Genomic DNA, 26,938 nt, shown 5'->3' with positions numbered 1-26,938 from the left:
TCCTGCTCTGGGCTTGATTAACTTGATTCACCTTAACGTGGTCTCTATAAAGGAGACCGAGTCAAAGTCACTCCTCCTCAGCGCCTGGTCAGCCACACTTAAGGTGCTGGACTCTGGGGGATCAGACTAGGGCCCCGTCTTCTAGGAGCTGCCGGTCTGGTAAGAAGCTGGCACTGGAACAGAAAAGCCCAACTCTCAGAGATGAGGGCAATGATGCAGACAAAGAGAGGGCCCAGGGGGCGCAGCCCCAGGGGAGAGGGCGTGTGTGCATGAGGTAAGCGACTTTCCCAGGGGAGAAGACATGGCCGTTGCCGATGTCCCTAGGAACACCCTTCTTGGCCAGGGTACCCCACTGTCCCACGCAGAAAGAGCAGGAAAAAGGGGGCAGGGGCGCTCGGCGAAGGCTTTCTCTCAGCCTTCAGGTGGCGCCCTCGAGCCACGGAGCCGCACGCGCCGGGCGAGAGTGTCTCGACCCAAAGACCTTAGCGAGCACTTGGGTCCTGCCGGGGGGCTGCGCGTGCCAGGGTGGCGGGTGGGTGGAGACGGAGGGCAGGGGAGGAGGAATCTGAGCTTGGCGCAGTGGGGGCTTCCCCGAGGAGGGGAGCGGAGCGGCGGGGGAGGGGTCTTTTCCAGCATCCACCCCCGCGCCCCGCCCCTGTGCCGGGCACCGCGGGCTCCAAGCTGCAGTTTCCTAGACCCCGGCGCCGGCGCTACGGATCTGCCCTAGGGGAGGAGGAGCGGGTGGAGCTGTCTCCCCCTCCGCACCCCCCCATTACTCCGGGCTATTACCCGCCTCCCCGGCCCTCCCAGGGCTAACTCTCCGGGCGCCCTCGCCGGCCGCGGGCGGAGCGCGAGCCTCTGTGCACGGCGATCCCGGCTCCCGCCCCTTCCCCGGTCCCTTCCTCCCCAGATCCCCCCGCCCCCGCCCCCCCCCCCGGTCTCGGCGCGAGCAGGTACGTGCGCCCTGGCGGCGGCTCCGGGCTGGGCCGGGCAGGGGGCGGGAGCCGGGCGGGCGAGGCGGAGTGGCCGGGCCCGCGCCCTCCCGGGCTGCGCCGCAGCAGACACCGGCGGGCGGGCGCCGGCTGCGGGCGGGCGGGTGGGCGCCCGGGGAGGACGCGTCCTCGCCCGCCAGCTCCTTGCGCGCTCGCCTCCCGCGGGGAGGTGGGGAGGGAGGCCCGGCACAGGTACGCGCGCGGGGAGGGAACCTTGGGGGCGGCGGGAGGGGGAGGGCCGTGGGGGGGGGGTGGCGAAGGAGAGCGAGCCTGACCTCGCCGCCCGGCCGAAGGACACGCGGCTCGCGGGGACCCGGGGGCGCGGGTCCTCGCGCAGCCCGGCCTCCCGGGGCTGCCCGGACGCCCTGCGACTGGCGCCACCCGGCCCAACCCGGCCCGGCCTGGCCCGGCCCGGCAGCGTTTCTGGCCAAGGGCAGGAGCAGGGGGTGTGAGCCGCGGGCGGCCGGGCGCGCGGATGCGGCGGGTGGCCGGGAGGCTGAGGCTCTCTGCGTGGAACTTTGGGTAGAACAGCGCGGACCTGCGTGTGCGTGTGTGCGCGCCCTGAGGCTTTGTGTACAACTCGTGCGTGTGTCTGTCGACTGGGTTTTGTGGAGCTTCACCCACGTCCGCTGTGCGTCAGTCTCTCCGCGTGCTAGTGCGCACGGGTGGGTGGGGAGCTGGGCCTGGCGGTCTTGGCGGATCTGGCTTACATCTTAGCAGCCCTGGGTACTGATTCACGCGTGTGTGTGTGTGTGTGTGTGCAGCCTCTCTGCCCCCTCATGGGTGTGTATATCAGTGTGGCTCCTCATGTCTGCGAGTCTTGCTTATGGCCAAGTTCCTGGGGTAGTGCGTGTGGAACTGATGACATTGGGTGCGCTAGTACAGTTGTGGGGGGGTGTGTATTGAGCATTAGCTTCTGTGTCAGATTGTTTCCTTTTGGGGGGTAGTTGACTCGGCCTGCCCTTGTGCCATGGGTATTTTGAACCTGGGTGAGCAACATCATAATTCTGGTGAAAGGGAGCCTCCTTTTCATGCACCCTCTTCCTAACTCTGGGGTCCTAAGGAAAAGTTTCGGGTTCCTGCAGGTTGAAGGAGGACCCTACTCCCAGAATTTGGGTGCCCTGGGTTTCCTCTGGGATATGGAGGCAGCAATATGCTAGTATGGGAAAGGGTCCCTGGGGGCACATCTGGACACCCACTGGGCAGACATGGTCACCACCAGTCCCTGTTTGTGACGGGGCACTCAGGAAAATACTTTTGGTGCCAAGAGCGAAAAGCCAAACCAGCACTCCCCTCCTGTAGAACATGGAGGTGGTGTGGGCAGGGCCTGGTCCCCTGCAGTTACCTCCACCTGGTGGGCACTGCCTGGGCAGACTGCCAGGCCACCCCTGAGGCTGGCTGTGTTCCAAACCCTCAACGGGCTGGAATTCAGATATACCCCTGGCCTCAAGCTGTTCACCCTTGCTTTCAAACAGTGGGATCAAATGGAGGGTCTGTGATGAGGACTGTGGGGGCGGGGGGAGGGGTAGGCCATGCCCTGGTGCGGTATAGATGCTCCGTAAACAATTGTTATATTGGGATTCAGGGGAGAGGGAGGTGGGGAAAGAAAGGGGTTGTAGATGAAAGGCCCTGTGTGTGCTAAGGGGAGGTGTGTGATGCAAGTCTTTGTTGGAAGGGAAATCAGAAAGGTGGATAAACTTGCCTTCCTGCAAGAGAAGAAAGAGAGAGAGAGACAGAGAGAGAGAGACAGAGAGAGATACATTATATACAGAGCACTGGAGAATAAGCCCAGGCATTGAAAAGCAGAGCGACATCTAGAATGTGTGTGCATGTGTATAGATATGTGTAAGTGTATAGACACACCAGAGCACTCTGCCCCTGGGGGTATCATCCACTGTGGGGACTTGGGGTTGTGTACCTGGGGCCCTGGATGTGTGTACTCCCAGGACATGGGTGTGGGGGGGAGTGTGGTGTTCTGCTGTGGGGTTCTTGGTGGGGAATGGGGCCAAGGTGTGGGGGGGGCTCTGTGTGGGAGAGCACTGGGCCCGCCTCCTGAGGGGCTGTGTCATCAGCTCACGCTGAGTGTGGTTGTTGTGTGGGCACGGGGCCAGGGTGACCAGCCTCTTTCACTGTGCAGGAGAAACCAGGCATCCAAAGTTTGAAATGTAAAATCGTATGTTGGCAACTACCTCACCAAAAATGACCAGAAACAGAAAAGCCAAACTTCTATGGGCCAAAGATCACCCACGGGCTAGGAGTTGGTGTCCTCTGACAGGATGCACATGTGTGGCCTGTCTTTCTGTCAGTGTGGTGTGCGTGCAGGTGCTTAGGTGGGACAGCTCCTCTGAGCACAGAGTGCACCTTCTCACCCTGCTCCTCTCCTGTGGTCCTCAGCCGGGTCCTACCCGCTTTTCTAATTATGTGAAAGCATTTGACTTGGACCCCAGTCATAACTCCCAAATATGCACCTTCCGCCTGGCCCCTCAGCCACTGTCCATGCTTCCTCCTGAACCCGCGGCCGCCACCATGCTCCTTCCATTCTCTCTGCCCATGCAGCAGCCAGAGAGAGCTTTGTGAACGCGAGGCCAATCTCAGCAAGCCCTGCTCGGACACCTCCCCTCCCTGGCTCTCTGGCTCCCAGGCCTGGGTCTCCGTGTCCTTGGAGAGCTGGCCCGTCACCCCAAAACCCCCCTGTCCCTCTCCAGAATGCCTCCCCTTGCTGCTGGGAGGTTTCCCACTCATCCTTTGAGGTAAACACTCATACTCAAGCACCACCAACTTCTAGAAGCTTCCCTGACTTTCTCCAATTTGCTCCCACACCTTCATCTCTCTGTCCACCTCTTTCCCCCATCAGCCTCTCCTCATCACAACAGTGCCCACTGGTTGGACTGGATGGACCTTACATCTATTATTCATGAAATTCTCACATCAACCCTATGGGGGAGACATTTTGTTTGTTCCCATTTAGGAGATGAGAAAACCAGGTGTGGAGAGGGCACGTCATTTGCCCAAACTCCAGTGGTGGATTGGGGATTTGAACCTGATAGCTGCTGTATTTAAATTCCCCCGTTATAATAACAACTTACCACGGATACTGAGCACTATTGTTCTGAGTACTTTCTGTGGATTCTCTCAGTCCTTACGTCAGCCCTGTTAACAGGGGGCGGTAGCAGTACGGTCACTTTGTAGATGGGGAACACTGAGCCCAGGGGGTAACAAGTGAATGGCCCGAAGCCACGTGCCAGCAGTAGAGGATGGCTCTGCTCAGCATCATCTCATTCTGCCTCGCCCTCTGCCCGGTGGGCTCCCTCAAGTGGTGACTCTGCCTGGTTGATGGCCACATCGCTCAGGGCCCAGTGGGAGTCCAACTCCAGTGCACTCTTGGGGATTTGCTAAATTCGACTTTCTGTTTTCTCTTCTAGCAGCCAAGGGGCCAAGGGATGAGCCGGGGCGCGCCTTCCCAATGGCATCTCCCCCTGGTCTGGAACTGAAGACCCTGAGCAATGGGCCCCAAGCCCCAAGGAGACCAGCGCCTCTGGGCCCCGTGGCCCCACCCAGGGAGGGTGTGGAGAATGCCTGCTTCTCCCTGGAGGAGCATGAGACCCATTTCCAGACCCCTGTGGACGCCAGACTGGGCAGCTCCCCCAGTCCCCCTGGGGGTGTCCCCTCGTGGTCCCGATCCCAGAGGGATGATCTATCCCTGCGCTCAGAAGAGGCGCCCGGCCTGGAAGCTGTGAGCCGCCCAGTGGATTATGGCTTCGTTTCTGCTCTGGTTTTCCTGGTGAGTGGGATCCTTCTGGTGGTGACAGCATACGCCATCCCCCGAGAGGCCCGCGTCAACCCAGACACGGTGACAGCACGGGAAATGGAACGACTAGAGATGTACTATGCGCGCCTGGGGTCCCACCTGGACAAGTGCATCATCGCGGGCCTGGGGCTGCTCACGGTGGGCGGCATGCTCTTGTCGGTGCTGCTTATGGTCTCCCTGTGCAAGGGGGAGCTGTACCGCCGGCCGACCTTCGTCTCCGGCAGGGGCTCCAGGAAGACCTATGGCTCCATTAACCTGCGCATGAGACAGCTCAATGGAGACGGGGGCCAGGCCCTGGTGGAGAACGAAGTGGTCCAGGTCTCAGAGACCAGCCACACCCTCCAGGGTTCCTAAGTAAGAGCCCACCCGATCTGCTTTATCTCCAAGGCCAGAAGGCCCGAGAGGCCCGGGGTTTCTGACTGAGCTCCACAGAGGGCCCCGTGGAAGGAGTCTTGGGTGCTGGTGGGGGAGCCCAGGGCCTGGCTAGGCCCCACTTGGGAGAGTGGCCCCCAGTCTGTTTCGTAGTTTGAGGTTTTGCCTAAGGTTCTGCTTGGTGGATGGATTCTGCTGCTACAAATACAAAAGTTTGGAAACTGCTGCCCTTTGAGGATGAGGTTTCTTGGCATTTCTGAGGATTGAGAGCTCTCTGAAAGGCTGCCAGTCCGTTCCCCATGTTGGGGAATTCAGAGAGCTCTGCTATTCTCATCAGCAGAGTATGGGCGTTAGTGACCTCAGAGGGACCTTTCAGCCCTGACCATCGAAGTTGGGAGGTGGCTTCAAAATGAGGGGGAGAAGTCAGCGCTGGTGTCACCTCCACTCTCTCTGCCTCGGTCCCGGACTTCGTCATGGGAGGGTTGGACTGGATGATCCCTAGGAATGGGAGCCCAGTATTGACCGCTGGCTACTCCTTTGTGGGACGAGAGGCAGCCAGGTATTGACCATCTTTTGTGCCATTTTCTGGCCCTGCTTTGGTGGCCACCACGGTCAACCAGCCAGCATCTTCCTCAGTCCTGCGGACAAGGGGTCTTTTCTACAAGAAAGGATGAGGGCTTTGTGCAACAGAATATGACGTGGGCTTCACTGTCTGCCCCTCATATTCTGTGTCTCTAGGCCTGACCTTATTCTGGGAGTAGAAAAACAAACTTCAATGCTGAATGTGTGACCCCCTCCCCTTCCCTTAGCAGCCCCAGTTGATTGGGGAGAAATCGGGCACCTTCTGATGGCCAGGAACGCCTGCCACATCCATCACTGTTTGTTTCTCTGGTGGGATGGTTCCAGGCTCTGTGCACACGCTCTTGAAACTCCTGACAAGGGAAGGAAAGGGGACCCAGGGGCCGAGGAGATACAGGTGTTTGAGGATGGGAGGCGTGTCTGAGTGGCCCTACAGGACTTCAGCACCTGTCTTCTGGGTCACTGCTGGGAAGACTCTAAAGGGGTCATTTCAGTGACCTCCGGGCCCAAGCAGACGCGACTTACTCCCTCTCATTTGCCCTGTGGACCTTGGATCCTGTCCCAGGGGATGGGAGCACTGGCGGACCTGGGGCATGTGGGCCTCGAACTGTAACATGAGCCCTCCTCAGTGAGGTGAACATCTGGGCAGTGTAACATGACAGCTCCGATGACAGATCAAATATCTGCCCCTGCTGGCAGGTTTTGCTGGGAGCAGAGGGCTGAAGGGGACAGGGCTCATTCAGCTTGGCCGCCAGCCTCTGTTCTGGTGTTGGAGGGGTGTGGCTTGAAAAGAACAAAGCCTCATGGTGGTGAGGGAGTCACAAGTCCAGGGCTTCCTCTGGCGAGTCCGTTTTCCCCACAATCCAAGCAGGGAGTGCAGGTGGGAAGTGGCAAGAGCTGTTCTAGATGAGCAACATTGGAATTGAACTTCCTAAATGATGGGCTGAGATCTTTCAAATCCATAACAATAATAAAAGTATCAATCCAAGCCACGTGGGTTACTGTGCCAGCCAGGGAGACCCATGCAGAGACCAAACCTGTGGAGCAGATGCCTCTGGGACCACCGCATCTGTCCCTCTAAATGCAGGGAATTGTATTCAGGGACTCAATGTGTTTGAAGATTAAATCCCAGGAATCTCAGGTTTTCTCCAAGCCAGAGAAGCCTGCTTTGCATCCTAATGCAGAAACTCCTTTAGAAAATGTGTATAATGGATCGAGGCAGTCATTACCCTGTCAGGGAATTAAGAAAAGTTGAAAGATGCCAAAAACATTTCCCCAAGATTGCAGCTGAGCTCTCCCAGCCGGTTTCCCAGAAACAGGGTTAGGAAGGAGGTGTGGAGGAGCAAGTCCTGGGTGCCCAGAACTTCCTTTGCAGGTTTTTTTTGGGGGGTGGGGTAGGTGTGGAGAGGTCCCAGTTACTTGCTGCAACTACCTTCCCCCCAGGAATTGCCTCTCCACCTGACAGGCTACTAGGGTCCCCAAACCTTACTTTTTCCGTTTCATCAGAATTTCGAGTGGTTTTAGAGTTGGTGAGACCTAGGTTGGAATCCAGGCAACAGCCAAAATTCCCCCCCAGATCAGATGCAGATTAACCTCTAGGCTCCTCTTTTGCACAGACCCCTCTGAGAGCTCAGTCAAGATTTCATTTGCAATTTTGATTTTTTTTAAGCTTCAGCTCCACCCAAACCTAGGTCCTTCCCAGAACCTTGGCCTGGTGAAATCTGGTGCCCCTGCTGCTTTGACCCTTGTCTCTGTTTCCCACCCTTGCCTCTGCTCCCTCTGCTCCTTGCCTCTGCTCCGGCTCCAGCTCTGGCTCTGGCCTTACTCCATCCTTGCTGCTCCTCACTTTGCCAGCCTTATTCTCACCTCAGGACCTTTGCACCTGTTGCTCCTACCTGGAAGGCACTTCCCCGTGATAGCTGCAGAACCCACTTACTCCCTCACCAACTTGGGGACTTTATCCAAATCTCACCTTCTCAGTGAGGCCCTTGCTGACCATCGAGTTAAAATTGTATCCCTTCCCCTAAGTCCCTCTTTCCTGTCACTGTTTTGTATTTCCTCTGGAGCACTAACCGCCAGCCTAGTGTTCAGGGAGCATTTCCACCTGGCATTTTGGGAGGAGACTGTGTGGTCCTGGGCTGGGAACCAGGAGAGCCGGGTCTTGCAGGTCGCCCAGTCCCTGTAGGCTTTTGTACAAATCGCTCCACCTCTCTGGTCCTCCAGAGTATTCTGCAACCACCCCAGGCTGGGTAGGTTCATCGTCAGTTCAGGCAGCTTGAAACAGAAACTTGGAGCCCGTGGCATCGTCCCCACAGCTTACGGGAAACAAGCCAGCAGGGAGACAGCAACTTGCCCCCACCATGCAAATCCCTCTACGCACTGTGCCTTCCTCTCACAGCCGGTCCCCATGCGATGCTCTCCCAAGCTCTCCACTGCACTCCCCGCATGGTCCCCTGTGACGCCGCCCTTATAAGCTCAGTCTCTGGTTCAGGTGTGCCCACTTACGCATGCCCACACCGCATGCCCAGGCCGTACTCCAGGTGCCCACCATCAGGCATGCGCACCCCAAGCACCTCCTGCACTCAAGGCCGCAGGTGCTAGCCACAGAGGCCAAGGGCGCAAAAAAGCCTGAGCATCTTCATTTACCCTGCAGAGTTGCCGTGGAAACCTTCCCACTCTGCCTTCTCCGGGAACACAGTAGGGGCTTCCAGAGTTTAGACCATGGAGCCCTGCGTCCGGAGAGCTTTGGAGGGGCAGGAGGTGGGAGGAAAGTGGGTGTCAGAAACACAGAGAGTCAAGGAGATGCCCTCCAGCAGGGCCTGCGCGGTTATCTGGGAGAAAGTACACCCTCTTGATGCCCCAGAGGAGGGACATTTTAGCTAAGAGGAGAGAAACTTGCTGGGCTCCTGCCTGGGAGGGAGCAGTAGGTCGCATGTTAGCACTCACTGGTCAGGTGTTGGGCATCTTCAGGAGGGGAAGTGGAGTTGGGAGGAATTTGGTCCTGAGGCTCCTTGGGCTTTGTAAGGGCAGGAATGGACACGGTGCAGGTTTTCTGACCAGCAGACCGGGTAAAGGAGGAGTCAGAGTCCTCCGTGGCTTTTGCAGGTCTTTTATTTAGATTTGCCAGGCACATGGCAGGCAGGGGTGCTGGGGGGCCGGGAGGCTGGCCATCCTCCCAGCCCCCAGCAAATCCTCACTCTGTCTGGGCTCTCCTGCGTTCTCTCTGTTTCTCTTCTTCTCTCGGCTTCCATTCGTTCTTGGCTTCTGCTGGCGTCCCCGTGATGCCGCCCTTAAAAGCCCAGTCTCAGCCCAGGTGAATCCCATCTACCTATGCCCACACCCTACTCCAGGTGGCCGCCATCAGGCATGCATTCAGGACCGCAAGGATCCCTCATCTATCCTGATGGCGGGAGGGCAGAAAAGCCTGACATTTTTCCTTACCCAACAGGCCTCCAACGCCCTTCCTCCGAAGAGAGCCAGGGCCCCGGTGGCAGAGCCTGGCTGAAGACAGTAGCAATCCCAGCCTGGCCATGCCTTGCTTCCAAACAGCCTCAGATCATGCCTCTCCCCAGGCTGGGCTGTCCATGAGCGGAAGGGCAGACCCAGGATACCCGAGTCATTGCAGAGGGCAGCAGAATTACCAACTTCCCAGGGGCTGAAGCAGCACTCCTGGGCTTTCTCCCTATGCAGACCTCAGAGGGAAGGAGGGCTGGGCCCTTTCTGCAGAGGAGGGCTCATCAGATAAGCGTGTAAGGAAGAGCACTGGTGCTGGAGTTTGATACCTCAGATACTGGGCAGGTGCCAGTGTCCCTGAACCTCTGTTTCCTCATCTGTAAAATGGGGAGGGGATGCTCACGACAGCACTTACCCCTTACGGCATGGTGAACAGTACACAATACCTGTAACCCCCTCAACTGTGCCTGGCTCTTTATAATCTCTCAGCAATGGGAGCTGTTGATCTTTATTCATTCACACCTACTCTGCATGCTTCCCTGAGTTGATCACCTGCATGCCCTTGAGTTGGTCACCTACTGTCTGGGGAAACAAAACCATGCAAAGAAGGCTGTGTGTGTGTATGTGTAGGGGTAGTATTGTGTGCAAAGGAGCTATTTGAGCTAGGGTTAGAAAAGGCTTTCCTAGAAAGGATGATGTCCAATAGGAATCTTACAAGGCAGTATCCGAAGTGGGATGAGAGTAAGGAGCAGAAAAGTTATCTGAGGGAGAGAGAGGAATGGCAAGAGCAGAGGCTCAGAGGCATAAAACAGCCTGATGTAGACTGGGGCGGGGGGAGTGGGAGTTGGAGGCCTGCAGGTGCTATATTGGAGTGTGGAGATGAGCAGGTTGAGAGCTTCACCGTGGAGGTGTGTTTCACCTGTAGAATGGGGAAGACCACAGTCCTTAACTGACAGGGTGTTAGGAAGACGCTGAGCTCATGCTGGCATAGCATAGCACATGCCTGCATGCAATGCCAGCTCACTGCTGGCCATGATTATGGTTGCTTGCAGATGTGTGTGCCAGGAAGTCTTCTGAGGCAGGTGTGTTGTAGAGGTGTCACTGGCACTGGGGAGGCCAGTGCATGGGGCTGTGGTCTCCAACTGCAGCCAGAGGACATGACTTCGAACTCCAGGCCTCCCTCTCGACAGCCTGTCCCCCTTGGGTCTCTGAGCCACTGAAGTTGAACTGGTGGCTGCTGCTCTCCTGGGCTTAGGGGAAGGCTTGTGAGTAGAAGGATCTGCTGGCAGGAAAGCTGGCCCCAGGGGAGCAGAGAGGGCAGGGAAGAAGGCGGCTGCCATACCAACCTTTTCCCTGGTGGCAGGGCATCCTGGCAATACTGACTGAGGGCCCAGGGCCTTCAGAAAAGGCATCTCTCTCCCTCTTTTGGCTCTTCTTTGCCTCCAGTCTCTCCCTATCTTCCTTTGCTTTTTGATTGTTCTGTACTTACATCTCCTTTCCCTGAACCACTCCTGGGGATGACATACCCACAGGTGAGTTGTCGCTAATGCTGACTCACCTGCCAGCCATCTGACTTTCCTGACAGTCTGCACCCTCCCCCATCAAAGATAAAAGCAGGGGTGACAGTGGTAGGATTAAAGGGGCACCGTTTTGGTGTTGTGCTCCAGTGGACGGGTTCCAGACAGCCAGAAGGCCTGACTTTCCAAGAGCAGCTGGCCTGCTGCATTTTGTGTGGATAAGAGGATGCTGAAAAGAATTATCCCACTGCCTGGAATTGTGGCAGGGTCCAAAACTAAGGACAAGGGACTGTCCAATGACATGCCACCTGCTGAGACCAGACATCTCCCCTCCCCCTCGCCCATAGAGCTGGGGCCACCCTCAAGAGGTGGACTGGCCTGTGCCTCCAGGTGGAGGCTTCTCAAACTGCAAGGCCTGAAGCCCGTTACAGTGTTTTCCATCCAAGGATCCTTCATTCTTTGTTCAACAAAGATCTGTGCGCCTACTCTGTGCCAGCTTTTGGAGATATAGAGCAGATGAAAAACATAAAGGGAGTATTCTCAAGAGGGCTTGAAGTGTTTCTTCTGGAGTTCAGGAGCAGTGGAGATGAGGTACATTTCTGATCTGGAGAGTCTCTGCTGTGGGCAGCCCACAGCTCAGCCTGCGGCTGACGGGTGTGTGGAGTGGGGATCAGGGTGAAGGAAGGGCACTGCTGCAGCCCTGCCCCGCATCCTGAGTCCTTTGATGCTAAAAGAGAAGTGAGAGGAGGCTGCAGTGGTGGCACGTGTGGCCCTGCAGCCTGGCACACACTAGCTCAAGAAGCAGATGCACAGAGGGGCTCTGGTGGACTGGACAGAGACCCTTACTCCTGACTCCTAACCCCCACACAGTGTCCTCTGACTCCAGGACAAACATCTTCCCACTACCCAAATTAAGCATGCTGTCTTCTGGATACCCAAGATAAGAAAGAACAAAACCAAACCAAAACCCAGTATGAGTTAGAGTTAAGACCACCTCCCCACATCATCATGGCCAGCTTGAAGAGACACTTCGCTTTTCTCCCTTCCTGTCCCGCATCCCACCGCAGTGGAGGAGGGAGGGTTGAAAAGAGGTGAGAGGGGGCCATTTGGAATTGAGTTGGAAAGTTCCAAACTGGGCTAGTTTGGATATTAAAGTGATTGGCCTGTTATTGGTTGGGCCCCAGATGTTGAGATGAGAAAGGAATTTAACTGAGTTCAGCTGGAAAAAAGATGACACTTTGGACATTTCAATTAACTAGTGGTGCATTGTACACAAGCGGTCATCAGTTTTAAAATGAATATAGTGCTCTCTCTGTGGCAAGCACTCTTGTAAGCCTTTGCGACTACTGTCTCATTTAAACCTCACAACCTCCGTGGAGACTGGATGCGATCATTACTTTCATTCCACAGATGTGGAAGCTGAGGCACAGGCAGGTGAAGAGACCTGGTCAAGGTCACTTACCACACAGCTGGTAAATAGCAGTCAAGACTCAAATGTAATAACACGCAGGCCAGCCAGAGCAGGTTGGTGGACGGAGGTGGGCTGTGGCCTGCCACTTTGAGGCTTGTGGTTTAAATGTGCATTGAGAAGTTCTGTGGGAAGGAGGGAAAGTGAGGGATGCTGAACTTGGGCAGACCCATGGCCCTCTTAGACTCATGCAGGTTCACAGATGGGCAGGGCCTTGTAACAGCCAGGTCCTTCCTTATCCCCGTTCTATAGATGAGGAAAACCAGAGGGTGCAGGGCCTTCTCAGGGTCGCCATGGCCCAGGCCCCTTCGCACCCCTCTCCTTCAACTGCTTACTTGAATATATACCCTGGGAACTAAGCAGCCTACAGTATGAGACCTCCCCTGTGGTTCTCATCTGGAGGAGAGAGGGAAAGCAGGACACCGAGGTCTAGGTCTCCTCCTCTTGGGGATGCCTGCTTTTCCCCAAGAGTGGATCATCCTGGACTGGGGAGCAGCTGAAGCTGATGGAAGCCTGGCCCAAAGGCTGCCGGGAGCAGCTGCACAGAGGGTGGGCGCTGACCAGGGTGCTGAAACGGCGTTGCGTCTTCCCGGAACGCTTACCTGAGGGGCCAGAGGGAGGTGGAGGGGAAGGCGACTCATATATTTTTGGCACCGAGGGGTCAACATGAGTGTTTTTGACACTGGATAGTGGGAAAGCCCTGGAACTAGAATTTCTGTGCTCTCTAGGTCACTTTACTGCTCTGGAAGTGCTTTTTCACCTGTTCATCAGGGAAAGTAACTCCCAACCTACAAACTGAGAAGGGAGAGGTGGGCACACCTCAGGCGTTCACTCTCACAGACTCCATCTTGGGCCTGTTTCTTTCTCTGTGGTTGGGGGTTGTGCTGGGATGCTCCTAACCTGGATGCTCTGGATGCTGCACCTGTAGGGTAGAAGTGCTGGGAATATGAAATACAATTTGCATCTAATTTTAGTCTTAAACCACGCTGGGGGGCATGCTCCTTTCTCACACAAGTCCTGACTTGATTTCCAGTTTCAGGAATGGGTTTTGCCCAGGATCCATGCTGGGTGTGGGAACTAGGTATGGCCATTACATAAAAGAACACTGGCTGTGGAACCAGACTGATCCAGGTTTCCATCAAAGTTCTGCCATTCCTGGAGGGGCAAGCCCAGCACCCCAACTGATGCTTCTTGTGTTTACCTCAGAGTTGGCCAATACTGCATGAGATGAGAAGTCCAGCATACTGGGGCACCAGGTAAATGCTCATTTCTTGCATGAGGGGCTGCACAAAGGTCCTGTCCTCCTGTCCGTGAGTCCCAGTCATATCTACCCAGTAATAATAGCTGGCACCCACTAAGCTCCAACTACCCATTTATAAAACATAGTATTTATTTGACCCTGAGGCAATCCTGAAGACAGCAGGGATGCTCACTTTGCAGATAAGGCTGGACACCAGCAAAGGGAGGCTGAGCGTCACACCCAGCCTGTTTGATTCTGAGAGCCCTGCTTGGCCTTGAGCAAAATACTAGACCTTCCCAAACCCTCTAAATACTGTTAAGATTTGAAGACATAGCAGGTTATTTTTCACAAGGGTACTTGCATACTTCAGAACTCATATGAAACACGGGAAGGGAATGGAGGGGATACAAGGGGGAAAAATGGAAAAACTTAAAATGTGGAGGTTCTTACATCAGTCATACTGAGCCAGGGACTAGGAAGACTGACTGATGCAGATCTTCGCGTCTGATATCCAGGTAAAGGAAAATGATGATTTGTGCACTAGAGCATCTCAAACCTTAACATGCACATGAACCTCCTGGCAAACTTGTTAAAATGCAGATTCTGGAGTAGGACCTGAGATTCTGCGCTTCTGACAAGTTCCCAGGTGCTGCTGGTTTCAGTAAGAAGGGTGTAGAACGTCTTCCCTTCCCTTCTCAGGAGTTCTGAGACTTGCCCATAACGCTATTACCTGAGGAACTTATAAAACACAGATTTAAAGTCCCCTCCGTGGAGGTTTGGATCCAAGTCCAATGCAGCCCAGGATGTACTGTGCATGTGCATCTCACGGGACTGACAGACTCAGGAAGGCGGGGAAGCCTGGCTGTGGTACTCATCTGTATCACAGACACGGGAGACACAGAGACTGGCTCCCCGGACCACTGATTGTCCCCATCACCTTCCTGATGGGGAAGTGGGAAAAGGGAATAAAGACATTGCCTCAGACTCTTTTGTAGCTATGGTTTGAGAAGTTCTAAGTAGCAGATGCACTCAGTTGAGCTTTGAACTTGGAACTGAACCTAGTGGGGGGCCGGAGGGGCAGTTCACTCTGGTGCAGGCATAGGCAAGTGTGGCTCTGGAGCTCCGTGACCCTCAGCCCGTGGCAATGATGATGTGACTGCCCTGGTCTCTGCATAGACCTGCACGGTGGCGGGACCCCGGGACTAACACTTCAGCACCCTCCCCAAGCCCATCACAATGTGACTTTCACAACACTCACCAATACGGCTCGTGTGGGCGGCCTCTCCCATGGTCATTGCTCCTCTATTACACTGCACTGCTGGTCTAAGCAGACACTGGGCTCCCAGCTTGGTGCCTCCCACTTGGTCCTGCCCTAGTTGGGTGTTCAAACCTCATGTCATTGTTAGCACTCTGGGGTCTGCCCTCCATCACATGGGTCCCGCTACCTCTCACTGCCCATCACTCACTGCCTGCCACTCCTGCCTTTTGACCCTCCCTCTGGGTCAGACCTAGGGCCAAGCACAGCTGACGTGATTTGGTGTGTGCCTGGTGAAATCCTGGAGACAGACAAGGGCTGGGACATGGGCACCTGCCTTTGACTCTGCCAGTGCAAAAAATGGCTAGTGGCCCATAAGATGGCAAGTTTTATGACAGAATGCTGAACATATGCATGTGGGGGACGTTCTTGGTGGTGGGACGTGTTTTACTGGAACAGCGCCAATAGACGAGATTAGGTGACAGGATATTACCTGTTGCACAGATTCTAATTTTCCATTTGCAAAGAGGGGTATGATCAGTAACAGAATATCATGATAAAAGGGGGGCCATGAGGGAAACTGGATTCTGAAGTGAGGGTTATGAGGCTTGCTACCCATTTCCTAACTATTGAGCAGCCAGCACGAGAACAGTTTCCACTGTGAACACTCATGGAGTCAGGGTCTCCAGGGACGCATGATTTCACCACGGAAGTTGACAGTTCATGACTAAGTAGATAAATGCAGTAAGCAACACAGCCAGCTTTCAAATTGAGGAGACAAAGAAGAGAAGGTGGAGATGTGGGGGCTGCCAGAGATGGTAAAAGTGGTCTATGGCATCCCACTGAAAACCAAGGACTTAGAACCAGACCTTTTTTTTTTTTTTTCAACTCACAAAGTCACTGGATGAACAGGAACATTTCAAACCCAGTGAAGTGATGTGATGAACCTCACTAGAGCTGGAAAGATCATGGTGATGTCCTTCCAGTCAGGACCTCTGTGCAACCCAGAATCTTCCCTCAAAGTCAAACTCAACTTCTCTGTGATTCCAGCCATTGTCATCCCAAGATGGCTACTACCAAAGCCATGGTCTACTCCCAAGGGGTAACTGGCTTTGGCCTTGGACTTGCTTGGCCTAAGTCAAAATTTCTTTTTTTAAAAAAAATAGACAAAGCGCAATAAGAAGCCACTTCACACCCACTAGGATGGCTATACACAACAAGATTGGTGAGAATGTGGAGAAATTGGAATCCTCTACCCCTTCTGGTGGGAATGTAAAATGGTGCAGCCACACTACAGAAGTCTGGCAGTTCTTCAAAACATTAAGAGTTACCATATGACCCAGCAATTCCACTCCTAGGTAATACCCACGAGAACTCAAAACATATGTTCGTAGCAGCGTTACTCAGAATAGCTAAAACATGGAAACAACCATTGTCTAGCAACTGATAAGTGAAGAAAGATGATATATGGCCTCATGATGGAATATTATTCAGCCATAAAAAGAAATACTGATGTATGTTATAACATGGATGAACCTGGAAAATATTAAGTGAAAGAAACAAGACACAAAGGCCATATAGTTTGATTCTACTTAAGAGAACCATCCAGAATAGGCAAATCCTTAGAGATAGAAATAGATTCATGGTTGCCTGGGGCTGGGAGGGAAGGGAATGGGGAGTGACTGTCAATGCGCATGGAGTTTCTTTTTGGGATGGTGAAAATGTTCAGGAATTAAACAGGGTGATAGATACACAACATTGGGAATAGATTAAACCACTGAATTGCACACTTTAAAAAGGGTGACGATTACAGGTCTGAATTATATCTCAATAAAGCTGTTAGGAAGGAAAAAAAATAAGAGGAACAGGTTATTAGTGCTGATATTTATTAAGGCTCCAACCTTTTAGGTTCGACAGAACACACACCTGAACCACAGCTATTCCTGCCTGGTGACTACTCACAACCCAGGGCAGGGAAGTGGCCCAGACAACAAGCAACGACAGCTTGACTTGAATTTCCTAACAACCCCATTAACTTTCCCCACATAAAAACTAAGGCATTGTTGTGTTCCTCAGTGTCCTTGATGCAAGGAGACCCACATACAAAAAAATGGCTGATTCTGCAGATGAATCACTGAAGTTTCTGTTTTCTGAAAACAGAATTATGTATATGACCATCCTTTTGACCTTTGCTACTAGAAAATTCAAGTAGCAAATTTATTGTTTCAATCTTGTCTTCTCCTTGAATCAGGGGCCTACCTTCCCTGCTTATCTGATGTTCTCTGTTCTAATGTTGGTTTTAATGATTTTATAATAAAGGATGCTTTTATGAGCAAGTTGCCCCAAGTTCTTCGGGTAGAAGTTATGATCCAACTTCAAAACAAGACCATTCCACCCATTTGCCAGCCTTTGGAAAAGAAGACTATTACCAGAAATGACATTTGTAGCTGTCTGTGTCCTCTGGGTCTTTCTCCAGAGCAGAGATGTTCTAAAGGCTTCAGGGTGTAATTTTCTACTGAGACGGGTTTGCTAGAAACGCCCAGCGAGCCCGCTCACGCTAGCTTCCCCATGCAGGCCCATCTCCACCTTGGACTGACCCCGGGCCTATGCGCCGGTTTAGCTTATGCTATCCTACTCCTGGGCAGAACAGACAGGCTCCAGCATATTAGCCGACACCTTCTGATAGTCTCCCTCTATAGAAGAATGTCCTAATTTAGGGGAAGGAACCCAGGGAGTTTGGAAGTGAAAGGAACCGCGCATGGCTGAAACGTTAGTTGTGTCTCGAAAGTGACTAGTGTCTTGATCTCTTGCCTGAGCCTGGAGCTCTATGGTGCTCTTTCCACTCCAGCACAGGAGTTCATCACTGACCACCTCTGTCAGGCTTCGGGCTGAAAATGATCCGGAGAACACCAAATGTCAGGTGGGCCTGGATGGAGGACATGGCTTCCAGAGGCTGGGGCTCCTCCAGGGGTGAAATTACTTCCTGGGTCGTTTCTTGTTTCACTAGCTCCTCCATCCACCCAGCCACTGGTTTGCAGAGACTGGGCTTCCTGTTCTTCCCAAAGTTCAGTACACACTCAAATGGAGCCCATGCTCCTGTGCTCTTCTGGACCCCAAGGAGGATAAGCAGAGTTACAAACAAGGCAAGTATCACACAAAGCCTTGAACCTTCACTCTTTCCCTTTGCCCAGAGTTCCTAGATGTTGCCACAGGCAGAGCAGACATCCAAATAATTGTTTTAGAGCAGGAAAAGCACCTTAGATTTCATAGGGGAGCAACAAAAGTCCTGGGAGGGAAAAGGACTTGCATAGGGTCATTTAGAAAGTTGGCAGCAAAATATGTGATTAGCTTTCAAGTCTGCTCTGTTACTCCTCTGTTTCCCTGGCCATCGCCCAGGCAGAGATGGGCCCATGGATTGGCTCGGACAGACCTGGACGGTCTCGCCCTTCTCAGATGATGCAGTCTTTCTGCAATGCGCCTGCCCTTGTTAAGTCATCTTAGTGAAACTATGGGGTTTTCAGTTACTCATATTCATCCAGAATGGGACCCGTCTTAGTGATGTCAAAAGCAACAGCAATCTATGAAGAAGTAATTTTTGAAGGGTGCCTGAAAAGCAAGAATGGGCCCAGGGTAGGAAAAGTCATTTAGCCCCACAAAGATTCGAATCAAAGGCCTCCAAACTGGAAGGAACTGTGCAGTAAAGAAAAGTGGGAGACGGCAACATGATTTCTGTATTGACATTTGGTTCTTAATAATAACATCCAAAATGCGTTCTGTTCTTATAGCGCTGCAAATGGGACTGCTTTGGGTTGAGGGTATATGTTGCCGCAGTCTCCTCTGGGAAGCAGGGAAGAGCTGGTAATGAAAGACACACACTGATTTCTCTGTGGGACCTAGATGCAGGCAGATGGGGAGCTGCAGGAGGTGCCTTGGCTCTGGTTGGTGGTGGGGAGCCAACCCCAGCCCGCCTGCAAACACATGGGCAGAGTCCCTTGCCCCCAGCCAGCAAGAACACAGTGGCTGTTAGGGTCAGCAGTGGCAGCTCCAGAAGAGTGGAGGGTAGGTTGGGATGTTACATTCTTGAGGCCTTCAGAGATACATGTCATCGTAGCCCGGCGGGGGGAGGTGGTCTGGGTTAGGTCTGGAATGCAAAGAGGGGCAGGTGAGTTGGAGAATGGAGGGGCCACGGGCACACAGGGCCTTGAGCTGAGGGAGCCTGTCTCCAGAACATGGTCACTCATGGAGTGTTAAGAGCAGATGTCCAAGAGCCAGACAGCCCGGGTTTGACTCTTGACTCTCCCACCTTGGTAACTATTAATTTTTCAGGGCTTTGATCTCTGCCATCTATAAAATGTGGAGTGTCATATCTGCCCACGAGTGCTGGTGTAGAGTCAGTGAGTTCCTGAAACATACTAAACTCTCTAAGTGTGAGTAGTGCCACCTTTTCTGAGTCCTCCCTGAAGAGCTGGGAGAAGGGAGGCACTCAGGGATAGGGAGCTTGTGGGAGACTCCGTGCTCCTGGAAGCAGGGCGTGGAGCTAGTGGCAACTGTGTCTGCAGTCAGATGCCTTTGTTTCTGCCATGCAGAGCTGAGCTGCTGTCAGGCCCAATGACTCAGCACACCTACGTGAATACCTACCCAGATGGACTGGTTCCAATGGGCCCAAAGGGGTCGAAACGTGCTCCTGGGGGCACAGCGCCTGGAGGAAGCCGGTTTGGGAGGCCCGAGGATGGGTCAATAAGTGCTCTTGGGAAACCAGATCTCAGGGGATCCACAACCATGCCACCTCTCCGACAGCTGAGGGAAGAAGGAAACATGGGTAAGCAGGCGTGGCAAGAGCAGCTGCAGGAGGTGAGAATGGCTTGGTGACATCTATGCTGGCTTAAGCAGATATGTGTGGAGAGCCGCTTGAGTGCCAGTGGGGAGTGGACAATGGCTAGAACACAAAGAATAATCCTTTCCTGGCACCTATGGCTTTACTTTCATTCATTCATTCATTCATTCATTCATTCATTTATAAAGATTTATTTATTTATACAAGCACTGGGTACAGTCAGAAGCACAGGAGGGTGAGAGAATTCACCAGAGCCAGAGCAGGGAGCAGAGCAGGCAGAAGGACTGAAGTACACTGCTGAGGGGAGCAGCGGGCGGCAGGAGAGGTCTGCGCGCCATGCGGGACCCTCCTCCGGTGGCCGGGGAGCAGCCTGGGATCGAAACGGCGCTGTAGAGGCTGCGGGCAGCCTCGCAACCCAGCGCCACCGGGGAGGCCCTTTACTTTCATCTTTTAAGGCTCCCTAAGTCCATAAAATTGAGACCCCCGCCATGTCCTACACCCAAGGTGGGGGGCACTAATCAAGAAGAGGTGCCCTAAACTGCCAAGGTCAATGCAGAGTTCTGCAGGGCACGACTTTGGGTCTCTGAGACTAGCTCTTCTGCAGTTTCCTTACAGGTTTTCAGGGCAATCTGTAACTGCCCATGGGTTGCCCAAATCAGGTTGCCAGCAGCATTTGTCCCTCAGAGTTCCAAGGACCAGACCTCGTGGCTCAAACCAAGATGAGTTACCTGATATTCCCCAAACGCTGAGGTCACTGCTCACGTCTAATTGCAGACTTCTGTGACTTTTCTATCTAAAATGAGATGTTCAACTCAGGGATCACTTTGCAGCAGAGTTTAAATCTATTCTGAAACACTTAGAGGAGACTGTGCATAGCCAAAGCTGTAATAACTTTGTTGGATATTCCCTGAGCAGGTGAGGTAATCTGAATGTCCCTGAACTGCCCCTAAGGCCTGTAGCCCACCACGTGCTCTTCGGCATGCACCTGATACACCCTTCCCTCGGGGTATTCTTCCATCCAAAGAGCGCTACTGCCCTGCCTCAGAGCAAGTGGGGTCAGGAAATGACAGAGCAGCACCTCCTGGGCTGGTTCACTCCCCTGCTATGCTCAGAGCCCTCCTACACTGCTCTGGGCATGCAGAGCAGAACAAGTGGCAAAGATTTCTCAGCCGCTCAGCAACCGCCTCCTTCACCCCAAAGGAAGAATGACGAAGAGTTCTAAAATTAGAAGATGAGCTGAGACTAAAAAGCCACGAGAGCAAGTTATGTTGTCGCCACCTCCTCAGCAGTACTCACCCAAAGGGGTCTAGGTCTTCTCCCCCGACAGCAAATGGGCCCAGGGGATCACACCTGAAACAAACAAGGGACAATTACCACAAATCCCAGAACAGCCTGGTGCCTGGACCCCAGGAGCCCAAACCCGGTGTGTGGGTTCACCAATGCACTCCCAAGCTCAGCGGAAAGGGAAAATCCTTGCGTGAGACCCTGGCGCAGGGGGGGATTCCCAAGTGGTGCTTGGCACAGAGGAGCACTGAGGCGGGCATGTGCAAAGAGATTTGTGTTCCCACACCTAATGATACAGAAAGATAAAATAATACAGAAAGATAAAAATATTAAAAGTGCTGTCAAATTTTATTTTATTCACACTTTTCTTAAGTTCCTATACTTTGTATAAAGAACCAAGAATGTCTGAATCAGAAAAATATTCTTAAAGCAAAGTGCTAAGATGTAAGCGCGTCCAGGGGTGGAATGAGAGAGGTGTGCACATGGAGAACAGAGCTTCTCAAGCTTCTATGACCCCTCAAGAAATTTTAATACCTCAGATAGTGTATGTATCTGCATGATAGTTTACTGGAGGGGAGAGGGCACAAACCATTGTAATCACTAAGATTTTTTTCATTACCCTTCTAGCCCAACAACCAAATTTTGCCCTCATGGAGTATAGCTAGGGCATAAATGAATACACGATCTCTGATAAACAATTCTGGGCATCTAACACACACACACACCCGCCATATATATGCATATATGTATATACATACACACATACACCTTTCAAAATTCTTAAGTATCTTTACATTCTTTGATCTATTTATTTTAGGTCTAGGTGTCCATCTTGGAGAAGGAATACAAAATTCAAATTAAGATATCATTAAGGACTTCAATCAAGAGAAGTAGAATTGAACTAAACATACCAGTTAGGGACATGATGGTATATCCCTAATGCAGCCATGGAGACAACGTTCTATTATTTATTTATTTATTTTAAGATTTATTTATTTATGCATACAAGAACTGGGGTGCAGGCCAGAGATGTGAGTAAGAGGATTCACCAGAGACAGAGTGGGGAGCAGAACAGGCAGATGTACTGAAATACACTGCTGAGGGGAGCAGTAGGTGAGACAGGAGAGATCTTCTGCGCCATGTGGGTATCTCCCTGGCCACCAGGGATTGAACTCATGCTGCAGAGGCTGCAGACAGCCTCACAGTACTGTGCTTAACCCCTTGCGCCACCAGGGAGGCCCTCCAAGAATATTTTTAAATAATATGGAGATGCTTATGTTCTAGTGTTAATTGGGGGGTAAGGGGAAGTCAACCATGAACAATGCATATGTGTGGGTGTGCCTGTATACACAGAACTAAAAAGAAGCATACTGAAATATAAACAGTGACAGTTACTCCTGGGTAGTATTTTCTTTATGCTTTCCTGTTTTTCTATAAAGGATACAGATATAATAAAACAAAAATAATTTAGTACTTGAAAACCTCTGCTTAAGAATCTGCTTGGAGCTCTGGCAAGCAATGCAAACCTGACAGTTCTGGGGCATGGCAGGTTCCTGCCAGACCTCAGGAAAACCTCAGCAGTAATGTAAGTTTATAGATAAGAAACCATTAATTAAAGACTGGGAAAAAATCCAAAAGTAGGTATTTTTCCATTCAGTCCTACCTATGAGCTAGAGAAGATATTTTGATTTAGGTAGATGTGACTAGGTTTAGCTTAGGGAAGGTGTTGCGACAGGCACTGTGTTGCCACTTTGCAGTGGGAACGTGATGAGGGACACAGCAGTGGTGAAGCAGGTTTGCAAGACAAGACTCTGCTACTTGAGCAGAAGTTCTTGTGCTACTTATTGAAAACACACAGGCTAGTATCAGCTGATCATGAGACAATGGTATGAGGAGTAGTCTGGAGGGTGGGACATTTTAATCATCATCAAGAGACATTTGTGTCAGCAAAGTATATGATGTAATCACAGGCAGTTATCCTGAGACCACCATGGAGATAGTCACATAACCAGGTCAACGGTGGCCTAGGTGTCCCCAGGCCTGCCTGGTGATACAGGCTATATATTCTGTAGATAGTCCAGGAACGCAGACAGCAAATAGGTCACAGTTGCCCATGAGTGGCCAGCTAGTAGCCACCTCTTAGGAACCCACAGGAAGGTTAGACTAGGCTCGGGAAGGAATTTTTCCTGATCTAGGTTACTGTTCTCAAGTAGTGATGCCTGGAGCCGGTAGCCAAAATTTCTGGTGGTCTCCAACATCCTACCAAACTAGGTGGTGCCGGAGGGCAGTGAGATCTTACCTGTTTCCATGAACTGTGCCCACACAGAACAGCAAATGGAAGGGGCTTATAGTGGTTATAAAAATGCCTGGGAAAACAGTGCCTTCATGGACTACGAAATATGCATTCACCTCCGCTTTTCTCTAGTGTCACAGAATGTTAGAATGTCAGTTTTGTTTTCAAAGTCTTTCAGTGCTACCCAGAGATTAGCCTGAGATCTGGCAGTGGGGTTATCCTATAATTATGTTCTTAATGTCTTTGATATGCTATTTAGTTTTACTACTGAAAGGAAGGTTCTTTTCCCTCAGTTTTAGATGTTTGTGAACTGCCACAAAGCTGGGGTGCAAAAAAATGGAGGACAAGAGGAGAGGCACAGGAGATTTTTTCTCCACTCCCTCTGAGCATTAGCAGACCAACTTCCCACTTCTTCAGCCAGAACTAGAGGACACTGAAGTGTCCCCTATCCATGCCAATGGCTACTTCCTAATTTTGAGTTTCCTTAAGTTGTAAGTGGAGGTCACTGGACAGAACAATGACGAATTCACTGTTAGTCTGCTAGTACTTCAAACTTTTATCACCTTCACCCAGACTACCAGCTGAATTTCTCAGTCCTCAAAGAGCTACTTAATGCATTCTGTATAGTTGCAGTGGGAAAGACAGGAGGGGCTGTGCTGACTTCAGAACCAGAACCTTCCAAACCCAAGTTCTTAATTACAGAACACCAATGTGACTGCCAGCAACAACACAGCTGCTAGTCTGCAGCCACAAGTGAACATAACACTCTCAATCTGCACAAAAGGCTTCAGCCAGACTGCCCACTGTGGTTCATAGGGCAGGCAGCTGCCACGACCTGAAGGTTTCCAGAACCTAACCCTGGATCAGCACCCACAACACTGTGTGACGCACCGAGGCCAGTGCTGCTCAAGCTTTAATGGGCACATGAATCAGTGGAGAGCTGGCTAAAATGCAGGTTCTAATTCAGAGGGTTGAGAGTGGAGCCTGAAATTCTGCATTTTTCACAAGCCCCCAGGTGATGTGACTTTGCAGGTCAGCTGGAACAACAAATGGCTAGGTTGCTTCCCAGCCAGGGTACAAGTTCAGCTGGGAAACACTGGTGATCTGGGATTATTTACTTTGCTCTACTTAGTGCAGAAATTTAAGGCTGGGAAAGCAGAGACGCTGACAACTGGCCAAGAGTGTGTGTACATATACATCAGCATAGCGCCAGTTACAGTGCTCTGAGCAAGCAGAAAACGAAACCTTCCCTTAATGAGGATATCCTATTAGTTCAAAGGTGAACCGGAGACTGAGGATGGTTGCGAAACACTGCATTCAGGGTAACGAGCATGTCATTCATCATCTAACTCTAACATGATTATTTCTGCTGTTCTAGTCTTTCATAGGCAAGTTCTTATATGATATTATTATAAATCATTTTAGATGTCATTACTTTCCTTCATTATGTCCTGTATTTCCCAAGTTGTCTTTACTATTACTATTTTTAATGGCTAAATAATATTTACTCAAGTAAAGCAAGTTTAAAAAATTTACTTAGAGCTCTCCTGCTCACCTGTGACTATGCAGGTACAGGTATATATATCCCTTTCTCCTTTCCTAATAAGCTTGTCCTTTTAAAATGTAAACATATGGGCCTCCCTGGTGGCGCAGCAGTTGAGTGCTGGGTTGCAAAGCTGCCCGCAGCTTCTGCAGCGCCGGTTCGATCCCCAGCTGCTCCCCGGCCACCGGAGGAGGGTCCCACATGGCGCACAGACCTCTCCTGCCGCCCGCTGCTCCCCTCAGCAGTGTACTTCGGTCCTTCTGCCTGCTCTGCTCCCGGCTCTGGCTCTGGTGAATTCTCTCACTCTCCCGCGCTTCTGACTGTACCCAGTGCTTGTTTAAATAAATAAATAAATAATCTTAAAAAAATAAATAAATAAAATGTAAACATAAAAAAATTAAAAATTTACTTAATCTTCTACCGAAGGTATTGGTATTGTTTTTGGTATGTGTAACTATAAATAAGGCTATAATTAACAACTTTCCCATGTTTTTCTCTGTTAGAAATTCCTGTCGGCCTCTGTACTACCAACACATGATAGAGGTACTGGGAACCCACAGCTTGTTTCTTTGGCCAACAGACAGAAAAGGCTGGTGCTCAGGAGACTCAGCCACACATGCCTTAAGTGAGATGTGGGTGTCCTTCAAGCCGGTGAGACTCAGCTAAGATTTCAGACTAAGCTGATGCAGTAATGAGACTGTTGGGAACCCTGGGGGAGGGAGACATATTTTGCATTTGGTAGTCCAGAGAGTAGATGCTGGTAAGCAAAATTTCTACAAATGGGCCCCCATCAGATTCCACAACCCCTAATGCCCAAATCCTTGAATATAATGAAAAATCAATCCTGTGATTGGTTTTTTTTTTTTTTTTTTTCCATATGGCACAGTTGACCTCAAAAAGGGGAGATTAACTGAGTGGGCAGCTAATCATAACAGTCCTTAAAAAGCAGAGGACTTTCTCAGGCTGGTGGCAGAACAGACGGTAGAAGCATGAGAAGGACTTCACCCCCCACTGGTGGCTTTGAAGATGAAGAAGCCCATGCGGGAAGAAATGCAGGTCTAAGGAGCTGAGAGAGAGGTCCTCAGCCAACAGTTCTCTCAAAGAAAAGTAATTTTGAACTAGCCATTTTCTCACAGAAAACCACTTTAACTTGTAAGAATGACTGATGGACAAACCATGGTTATTCAGATTTGGCTTCATAGTAGACATTTTCTCAAAATAATGTAAGACTGTTATTTGAAGGAAAACAACTGAGAGTGTATGCTGCCAATAAAAAAATTCAAGTTTTCAAGTGAAAATTAGCAATTTGGAAATTTCTATTCATCGCTAATTTGATGGCTTCCCAGTACTGATGCTGATGAGACCATAATACTAATGAATGTTTTTTTTTTTTGATACTGTGTAATAAAATGTCAATGTCTAGCAGATCTGCCTCTCTCAGTGAACCAATATTTTCCAAATGACAAATACATGCTCATCTAACATTATGCATGGGTAAAAGATCCATCAAAGGACATGAAAGACCTGGGGATTTAATGTAATAATGTACATAAAATTAACTGATATGGATTCAGATTCCACACTGCAACTAACCCTTAAAGAAACTATCACTTGCCACATTTTGGTGTAAGGCAAAGAATATCCACACTTATGGAAAAGGCTATTAAGCTACTCTTTTTTTCTAAGACTCTGTGTAAGGCTTTAACAAAAACATCATTGCCTGGAGATAAATACAGAGACAGAGAAGAGAATCTAGTTGTCTCCTAAGCCAGTTATTTAGATCTGCAACCATAAGTCATTCCTCTCACTGAATTTTATTGTTTGGGAAAATATAGTAATTTTCATAAAAAATAGTTATTTATAGAATTAATATAAATGGGTTTATTATTGTTATATTCAAATGAAGAAATACATATTTTAAAAATTCCACTTGTAATTTCCAATATTCAATATTGATAGACATAAAACAGGAGGTCTTCGGGGTTTTAATAACTGAGAGTACAAGAGGGTTCTAAGATCAAAAATGTTGCGACTATAAGCCTCGAAAATATTACTCAGAGAAGTAAAAGAAAAAAATATATATACAGATGAGTTCACAATTGTACTATTCAAAATGAAAAACTGATCATGCTTGAAATACCACAAGGAGGTTAGGCAAACAACAGCCTATCAACAAAGTATCAGATACTAAAAAAATAGGCTTATCACTTTATGAAAGTTTAAAAGGATGCAGACACCAAAATACTGGAAATACTAAAAAGACATGCTTTGAAAATGAATTTGGAATGTCTTAACTAAGA

General features: G+C 50.8%; 2 protein-coding genes across 4 annotated transcripts in view; one reads left to right on the top strand and one right to left on the bottom strand.

Moving 5' to 3' along the window:
- Positions 1–4,422: 4,422 nt before the first annotated feature.
- On the top strand, positions 4,423–5,833 carry TMEM74B (transmembrane protein 74B). The gene has a single exon (XM_037521265.1). The coding sequence runs from the start codon at positions 4,456–4,458 to the stop codon at positions 5,152–5,154; it is 699 nt and encodes a 232-aa protein (XP_037377162.1). The 5' UTR covers positions 4,423–4,455; the 3' UTR covers positions 5,155–5,833.
- A 10,700-nt stretch (positions 5,834–16,533) lies between these two features.
- PSMF1 (proteasome inhibitor subunit 1) overlaps positions 16,534–26,938 on the bottom strand; it is a 29,571-nt gene continuing 19,166 nt past the window's right edge. For all 3 annotated transcript variants that reach the window (XM_037497662.2, XM_037497675.2, XM_037497670.2), the window contains 3 exons: positions 20,815–20,868; positions 19,323–19,481; positions 16,534–18,825 (listed from right to left, as the gene is read on the bottom strand). In XM_037497662.2, the coding sequence (XP_037353559.1) occupies positions 18,774–18,825; positions 19,323–19,481; positions 20,815–20,868 (265 nt within the window). In that variant the 3' untranslated portion in view covers positions 16,534–18,773. The remainder of the gene's footprint in view (positions 18,826–19,322; positions 19,482–20,814; positions 20,869–26,938) is intronic.

The sequence above is a fragment of the Talpa occidentalis genome, unplaced genomic scaffold (genome assembly GCF_014898055.3).
Source record: "Talpa occidentalis isolate TD23 unplaced genomic scaffold, MPIMG_talOcc4v2.1 talOcc4.10, whole genome shotgun sequence".
In the NCBI taxonomy this organism is placed as follows: Eukaryota; Metazoa; Chordata; class Mammalia; order Eulipotyphla; family Talpidae; genus Talpa; species Talpa occidentalis.
This window is presented reverse-complemented; position numbering and strand designations above follow the sequence as displayed.